This window comes from Pelmatolapia mariae, linkage group LG23, assembly GCF_036321145.2.
Source record: "Pelmatolapia mariae isolate MD_Pm_ZW linkage group LG23, Pm_UMD_F_2, whole genome shotgun sequence".
Lineage (NCBI taxonomy): Eukaryota > Metazoa > Chordata > Actinopteri > Cichliformes > Cichlidae > Pelmatolapia > Pelmatolapia mariae.
Genome location: NC_086246.1, coordinates 19,945,266 through 19,953,855, shown reverse-complemented (window position 1 = coordinate 19,953,855; position 8,590 = coordinate 19,945,266). Strand labels below are relative to the sequence as shown.

General features: G+C 45.4%; 1 protein-coding gene across 1 annotated transcript; it reads left to right on the top strand.

Moving 5' to 3' along the window:
• Window positions 1-2,378: 2,378 nt before the first annotated feature.
• On the top strand, window positions 2,379-4,995 carry LOC134620775 (thymosin beta-12). The gene is made up of 3 exons (XM_063467069.1): window positions 2,379-2,498; window positions 3,775-3,887; window positions 3,987-4,995. Exons 2-3 carry the CDS (start codon window positions 3,788-3,790, stop codon window positions 4,016-4,018), a joined length of 132 nt encoding a protein of 43 aa, XP_063323139.1. The 5' UTR covers window positions 2,379-2,498; window positions 3,775-3,787; the 3' UTR covers window positions 4,019-4,995.
• Window positions 4,996-8,590: the final 3,595 nt, after the last annotated feature.

The following is an 8,590-nucleotide window of genomic DNA, read 5'->3' as shown; positions in this document are numbered from 1 at the left end:
GCTTACCGATGCTTTCCTCATCATCTCTGCTCTCCTGTTTAGTGGCACTAAAGAAAAACATGAGCAGCAACATTGTAAAAGTGGTAACATAGGGGTTAAAATGTTCTCAACTGACAAATTTTGGGTGGAATATACACTCATCTGACACTTTGTTAGGTACACCTTGTTAGTAGTTGGTTGGACCCCCTTTTTCGCTTTCAGAGCTGCTTTAACTGTCTTGTAAGGTGCTGGAAACACTCAAAGATTTTGATTCATATTCACATGACAGCATCACACAGTTGCTGTAGATTTGTTGGCTGCACACCCTCCTGTTCCAGTTTACCGGACTGAGACTGGTGGTGACTGTGGAGGCTGTTTGAGTCCAGTGAACTCCAGTTTGAGTGTTATTGTGCATAATCCTGCTGGAAGAAACCATGAGAAGATGAATGGACGTGGCCAGCAAACATACTCAGGCAGGTTGTTCAGTTTAAACAATGCTCGAGGGGCTGAAAGTGTGCCAAGGAAATATCCCCCACACCGTTACACCACCAGGAGAGTGAGCTGTTCTGATTCTACCTTCTGAATATTACAGCAGAAATCAAGACTCATCAGACCAGGCAACGTTTTCTAGTCTTCTAATATCCAACTTTGGTGGACCTGTTTGAACTGTAGCTTTAGATTGCTATTGTTAGACAGGAGTGACTCGCAGTGTGGTCTTCTGCTGCTGTAGCCCATCTGCATCAAGGTTCAATGCATTTTACACTCAGAGATGCTCTTCTGCATACCTCAGTTGTGAAATCATTTGAGTTATTGTTGCCTTCCTATCATCTCAAAGCAGTCTGGCCATTCTCCTCTCATCTCTGGCATCAACAAGGCGTTTTCTCCCAGAGAACTGCTGCTCACTGGAGATTTTCTCTTTTTCAGACCATTCTGATGGCTGTGTGGGAAAATCTCAGTAGATCAGCAGTTTGTGAAACACTCAGACCGGCCCACACTTAAATCACCTTCCTTCCCCATTCTGATTCTCAGTTTGAACTTCAGCAGGTCTTGATGTGTCTACATAAATAAATGAGGTGAGTTGCTGCCATGTGATTGGCTGATTACATATTTGAGTTAAAGAACAATTGAACTACTTGTAAACTTGCACAAATACACAGTTCATGTTAAAGCACGGAACCTCTTACTTAGAAAGATAAAAAATAAATAATCTCTGTCTTATCTTTATCTCAGAGGCCCTTTGACTTGTTTCTGATGTCTAAAAGGAGGTCACACCTTTAACTGTTCCCAAATTAGGATCCTATCATATCTGGACTTAACCTCTGCGGGCCACAGTCAGTACTCACAGAGTCCTGTGCGAGACCCCGTTTACAGCCCGACTATGTGAATGCACGCAGAAAAGCTGAATTGTTGCTAGGTGATTGAAGAAAGTTTAAAGACTGCATTTTGGGCAAATGCAGTTACATACATTGTTCTTAACACAGAGTTTTTACTGCAGTCTGCCTAAACAGAGAGCTTTCAGTATCAAAGCTCTTGCCAGTGAGGTGGGAGGAAAAGAAGAAGACCACAGAGAAGATCAATGGATGTATTGAAGGAGGTCGTAATGAGGTGGTATGACAGGATAGGGAGAAGAAGGCATGTCTGATGACCCTTCAGAGAGGCCTGACTTCAAAGAGAGACCTGAACTTCTGTATCGGTGCATTACTGTGTCTATATTTTCCTAATCAAAGCCTCTGAATATGCCCTCTGTGGAGGAAATGGATTTCTGCAGTTTAATCAGAGTCTCGATAAAGACGTCCAGGGAGTCTCTGGGGAGGTCAAAGGTCACAATTTAGTATAGAACTCCCTAACGTATGGTTGGATTTCCCACTTAAAGGCAGATCCTTTGGAGAAACTCATCTTGAATCCAATCTAATCTACAAATTAATCACAATGGAAATGCTGCAAAAAGAGTGAGACGCACAGTTCACATGAAGCTGCCACCAGGTGGAGCCCAGCACGCATGGAAGTGCAGTCAGTGGCAAGTGTAAGTCATATCAGGAAGGACGCAGTTTTTTAACAATTTTCCACAGGTCAGGCCTTCAGAGAGCAATTTCCAGATCAAACTGAGCGAAAGCAAAAGAGCCACTCAGTCAGACGCGTGCTGATGTTGCACTCAGTGCAGTGGCATCATGTTATGAAACTAGAGGAGTGGAGTGTACCATTCAGCTCAGTGGTTATTTCACAGTAAAAACACAGACACATAAAGCAGAAATCCACATCTTTCCATTCCTTTCATCTGCCAGGTAATAATAATAATAATACTAAGAGCTTACTTCAAGAGGTGGTGGTGGTGTGTGTGTGTGGATGGAGGATTCAGAGCTTTCCTCCAGCAGGGGGCAACGGTGGACGGTCTGGGGAAGCGGTGATGTCAGATGTCATTAGCATATTTCTGAGTATATCTAACGCTTGCGCAAAGACGCGCCACTACTGCTGCAACAGCGCGCCGAGCACAACCTTTCCAGACATCAGCCGACACATCGGTGAGTAAACAGCTGCTCGGCATCTCATGCTGTTTTTCTTTTTTTTTGTGATCAGCCTCTTTGTGCTTCACCGTGTGCAGCTGGGAGAGCTGAGACTGTCGGAGTCGATGCGGGTTAATGCGCAGTGGAGTGGATGTTGTGCCAAAAGTGATGCCACAGCAAAAAAAAAGAAAAGAAAAAGGAGACAGAAGATGATTAGATTTTTTCTTCTCTTTTCTTTCTGTCCTTGAGTTAAGAGGGTTGCAGATTTTTTTAAGCTCCCATCAGAGTGTAAATGTGACAGCAGGGTGGGCGTGTGTGCAGCGTCTTTGTCTCAAGCATATCAGCCCATTTCCTTTGTTGCTCTGTGTGTGTGTGTGTGTGTGTGTGTGTGTGGGAGAGAGAGAGTCAGAGAGGGAGCCCTGCACCTACCTGGTTCCCTTCATAAAACCATGCATTTAGATATTTTCCCTCGTGGGTTTGTTCGAGCAAATGTTAGGGTGGAGGTTTAAAAATTTTTTTTTCTTTTTTTAACGAGCTGGGTGAAGCAGCTGAATGCCAATCAGGGCGGTGGTTCCTTGAAGATTGCGCCCCAAAGGGAGAAGTACGTGACAAGTGAATTTTGCGGATGTTGTGCGCAGTTTCCATGCTAGTGGACGCTCATAAATCCACATTTTCCAACATTTAGAATATTACAGTTTTTATTCACTCAGCGTCATATTTTAAATAATGCGCACAAGTTGGGTTTTTTTTCCCCTTTTTTTCTCTCCCTCATATTTCTCCTCGCTGTGCCCAGCATGGGAACTCCTATTGTTATGTAAATGCGCGCTGAACGCCTTGGACTGGCTTCATTGTCTTCCCCCCTCCCTGTGTGCAACATACCGGGGTTGTGTGTGTGTGCACTTTTTGTGTGTGTGTGTGTGTTGGGTAACGGGATGGATGGCAGGCAGTCAAATCAGGCAGGGCTGAGCCGCAGGCGAACAAAAGAAGGCGGACTCATCGGCGGCACATTCGAGGGAAAAAGTAGTCTGCGGTTGCGCAGTCAACTTCAACTCGAGCCGTCGATTTCTGGTGGCTGAGATTTTTAGGCAACGCCCTTCGAGTGATTAAAAATGTCAGCTTGGTCCACATGCTCGGGTGCTTTCTGCCCTTTCCAGAAATAAAATAAAAGTCATTGACATGTCAGATTTGACGTGCTGTGTATATTTAGTGTTTTGTTTTTTACACAACTTTGCGTGGTGAGGCGGGAGGAACAATATTAATCATCTCCCTGGTTGTTCCTTCCATCTTTTCTCAGACTAACTGCAACAATGAGCGACAAGCCCGACCTTGCAGAGGTGGAGAAGTTCGACAAGTCCAAGCTGAAGAAGACAGAGACGCAGGAGAAGAATCCCCTGCCTACAAAAGAAAGTTGGTGTCCTCGTGTCTTCTGGATTCCTCTCTTTTTTGCACGATTCTTTTCGTATCATTCCTTACCCCCCTTTCTTTCCTCTCTCCTCTCCTTCACAGCCATCGAACAGGAGAAGCAAGCGACGTCGTGAAGCCCCCACCTCCCGTCATGCACTGTACACCCCTCACCCCTCCTCCTGCATTGCCTTGTTTTCAGTCACTTCTTTTTAGCTGTATAACTCTGTAACCGAAATTATGAAACGATAACCAAGCTGCACAGCCTGTGGATGGATGATGCCTTCGCCAGAGCGCCCACCCCGACCCCTTCCCCCACCCCTTTACTACTGTCACCTTTAACCACCGTCATGCTCGTCCTTCCGTCAGGGAAGAGATGAGGAAGATTTCTCTGAGGCAGAGAGGGAGGGGAGGGGAGGGGACTGCGGAAGATGGTCCGTGAATGTGCACGTCTCTCCTTTTAACACCGCCTTGACCACCAAGATCGACGTGCAGTGTCAAGAGGGCGAGAGCGAGAGGCCTGAGGGATGGGGCGTGGCCTGCGTCCCAGGAAGCTCATCACCGTCTCACCAAAACCCACCAACCACCACCCAACTTTCTGTGTGGCTGCTTTTGCGCCAAAGCTGAGGCGTCAAGCTTTTTTTTTGGTTTTGTTTTTATTGTTTTTCTAATTTTCGGAAATGCACAACTTCGTCTGTACGCTGGCCAAAATGTAACCCCCCCCCCAACCTGGAAAAAGAAACTGATACTGTTGTTTCAGTGTTTTCTTTTTTTCTTTTGTATGTACACAAGGATTTAAGAAAGTGTAACGGATGCCATCTAGATTCTGGGAGATGCGGTGAAAATGTAACGTGCTTTGGCCCTTTTTTGTTTGTTTTGTGGAGTGATTCAGGATGGCTTTTGTGTTGTCTCTGAATTGTTTCAAATGAGAGAAAAGGAAAAAAATGATTCTGCCAATCGATTCCATGTGTTTGCTTTGAACCGTAGAGCGAAATTCTTTTGGAGTTTTGTATATTCCCAGCAGTCATGTTACTCTGCCACAAACCATTACCAGAAATGGAAAGAAAAAAAAGCAGTGAAATGTTGTAATAAAAAAGAATTTGTTACTAAAGAAGTGTGCTGCGAGAGTGTTTATCTGCACATTTAAATAGGTTTTTAGTCAGTGTCCCAGTCCTCCACCCCCTCTGCTGCAATCCTCACACTTGAAGGTACAGTTAGCAGGAATTTAAATTGGCTCCAGCTTACAGTTCAAGTCTTAGTCTAACCTACTTTCCACACTACCTCACTCTTACCATCCTATAGCCTTACTTAACGGATGAGGCACCATTGAAAGGCTTAAATGTCTTCCACGGCAGGGATTTACCAGCACAGGAGATGAGGTTTTTTTAATGTTGTGTATGTGTCGAGGTGGCGGAAGGGAAATGAAAGTTGTTAAACCACCTGTCATGAATCTTTCCTCTAGAGGAAGCTGCGAACACCACTGTCAGCTCGAATTACACTTTAAAAGCCTGAGCTGTGGAGCAAATAATCTCAAGTTCAGAGTAGACCAGCTGAGGAACTGATTGTGTAGGGCACTCTAAAAGCTACAGGTCTGATTTGATGCAGCATGAACGTGCTATACTGAATGAAAGGGGAGAATAAGGGTGTACCTATAACAAGTTAGCTATTAGCTGGGTTGGTGCACTGGTGAGCGGTGGCTTATTGGGACAGGATGGCCGTGACCCAGCAGGAGATTTGCTCAGCCCTTCACCCTAAACTGCATTAATCCTAATTTAGCCACCGCCTACACAGCCTTACTGTTATTACCATGACATCTGTAAGATTTCCCGTCAGCAGCATGCATGCAGAGAACCTGCTGCATTTGTAAAGGTGGACATAATTCACGAGAGACCTTTTATTCAGGCTCTGGAGGAGCAGAGCCCTCATTGGCTTGCTTAGCACGGGCGTAGCGATGAATGCCTGAACTATCAGCTAATGAATTCTGCAAGCAAGTCAGATGAGTCTTTGCTGCAGGACTGACTCTGTGTATTTCCCCGGGGTGGGGGCTCGCAATCACTAAAGACAAATGCAAAGAGGAGACATCATCATCGTCAGAGTTTGCCTCTTCTCAGGCCGAAGACGGGCTTGATCTCGGGCCATATAACAGTCCGAAGATCTTACGTGCTAGTGTAAGTGGATTAGTGTTAAGTCAGAGGCTGTTAATAAGGTATTAATCTGCATTGAGGAGGAGGGGTAGGGTGCGAGGGTTAGTGGCTATGGCAGGGAGAGCGGGCCCGGTCTTCACTCGGATGGGATTACAGCCGCCTGCGGTTCAACAGCATGCTGTGCGCCTCCACTCGGGCCTGCATCAGGACCCCCAGAGAAAGTGACGGAGAATCGGGGTGGAGTCGCTGCTGTCTAGGGAAGAAGGGGAAAGGGGAGATTTGAGGGGAGGGGTGCGTCAGATGTGTCAGCACTGTGAGCTCGTTGGGAACCTATGGGTGTCCTGCCTGGTAACCCATGGCAACAGCTGCTGCTGAGTCATGTCCTGGGGGTTGGGCGGTTGGATGCTTGTTGTCCTCACGAAGAGCTTTTCTCCCTGGCACGCACTTGACATCAAACCTGTCCTCCTGGCGTGTTTTCAACACTTGGGAGATTATGAATGCGTCGCGTTCTGCCGTGCTGTTTCTGTTCAGACGTTTTCAACCATCTGGCCTCTGCAGCACGGTGACTCAAACTAAAGGCATGTCTTTGAAACTGGCCTAATTAACAGAGGGAAGTGATTGATTAACGGCTGCTCAGTGGACGTGCTCTATAGTTGCAACTCTATTAGCAGGCTGTTCGTCCCCCTACACTTAGCAGTAACTAATGGACACACGGTTTCTGGATGTGACTTGTTTGTGGCCACAAATAGGGCGGCAGTTTTTAAACGGCTGGATGGATTGCATGTAAATTTGCACAAGACGTTAACAGTCCTCAGATAAGGCGGGAGTGCCTTAATGGACCAACCATTGCAATAGCATGCAGGAAGAGATAACGGTCTATAAGTCACAGGTCTGTCGGCCAGAAATCTGTGCTTCGTATCCTGTTTAGAGCATTTTGTTTTGCACTTTGTTTTTACTTTCACTTTCACTTGCTGGTTAAATGAAGGCCCCAGAAATGTCTTGGTTACACTAAAGGTCATTATACACAGCGTGCTGCCAAAAAGCAATGCAAGATTCACAATTTTTCCAATCTGAACATGTCGTGTGATGTGTATGCACACCAAACGTGTTGTGCTTTATGGAAAATTCATCCTTAAAAAAACACACTGTGAAAAAATATACAGTTGACATCAAGCAGTGATGAGCTGGTCCAAGAGACGTTCTGGATTCATCCAATTCTCACCAGCAGACAGCACACAGGGAGAATTTCATACATATTACAGGATGTCAGTGGGGCAGTTTGAACCACATCGGAGGAGGCAGAGAAATAATTTCAAAGAGCTGATTGACCCAGAACAGCATTTAGTTGTGTGTCTGAAGTAAAATAGGATTATTTTGGTATATACTCAGTACTGGTACACATTTTACGCTACAGCGTACCTGTTGCCTGATGCAGTGGTCTGATTGGTCTGGTCTATTTATTTGCACGTAAAAATACAGCTTGATCCAAAAAAACCACAAATACTGCAAAGTCGTCCAGTGAAATCACGCGGTCAGTATGAGTGGCTGCATTAAGACTAGTTGAGTCAGAAAACAAATTTTAATACAGGAAATATTGGCACAGATTTTAAAAGTCCGACGTGTAAAGACCTTTACCAACCCCCCCCCCCCCCCCCCCAAAAAAAAAAAAACATAAAAATTGTGCATCGTGTGGTTTAAAAGATTTTCCCTTCACAACATTGCACATTGAAAACTGATGCCGTTCTAAGCGAGATGGCACGAGGTCATTTACAAGCATCTGCATGTGGCAAATTGAGTAAAAGCTGTCTCAACACGCTGTACAGTGGCACCAACTCTAAAAGACACATTTTGCACATCAGTGAGACACCAACAGCTTTGACAAAACATCGATATTTGGCATCCTGGAAATGAGTTTATTTCCCTGTTATGACACCGGCATCTGCTGCACAGCACAATGGATTAGCTCTTATTCCCCCAAAAATCCAGATCCAATGTCCCCCATAGCAGGTAACAAAGAAATGAAGAGCCACGTATTACTGCAGCACCTTCACCGCCATGTGTTAAATAAGATCTGCAGGTACAGCTAGGTTTTCCACTGAGCCGACTGAGTCAAACACTGGGTCTGCTGTGGATTTCCATGGCAACTACCCACCCAGGAGCTATATTTTCTGTTGCTAGTGGGGCGAGGTGTGCCTGCAGTGGCTCTCACGTTAACACCTGATTGTTATCATTAATAATATCTGCTGTGTCTTCAGCTGTTACTGCTGCGGAGGGGGCTAAACAGGAAAAACACATTCTGTGAGCGTCATGATTATGGTTTCCTGTCCAAAGCGTATCTCTCTGTACTATCTGTGGTGTCATTGTTGTGTGCTGGCTTTACCTCTAGAAGTAAAAACACATACATGAAAACAATGGCTAATATATAGCATTTGTTCCTTCTCTGCTTCTGCTACTGCGACTTAAAGGTCACTGAATGCAATCACTCCCCACAGATTTTTTGTTTTTTAAAGTCCAGCATGTGGTAAGTGTTGAGGCTACTAGGCTAGCTCATAGTATGTGACTCCA

Bases quoted from the DNA above. Each gene is read 5' to 3' on its own strand.
- LOC134620775 (XM_063467069.1), top strand. From the start codon at position 3,788: ATGAGCGACAAGCCCGACCTTGCAGAGGTGGAGAAGTTCGACAAGTCC. The intron at 3,888-3,986 runs GTTGGTGTCCTC...TCTCCTTCACAG, and splicing joins TCCCCTGCCTACAAAAGAAA to CCATCGAACAGGAGAAGCAA.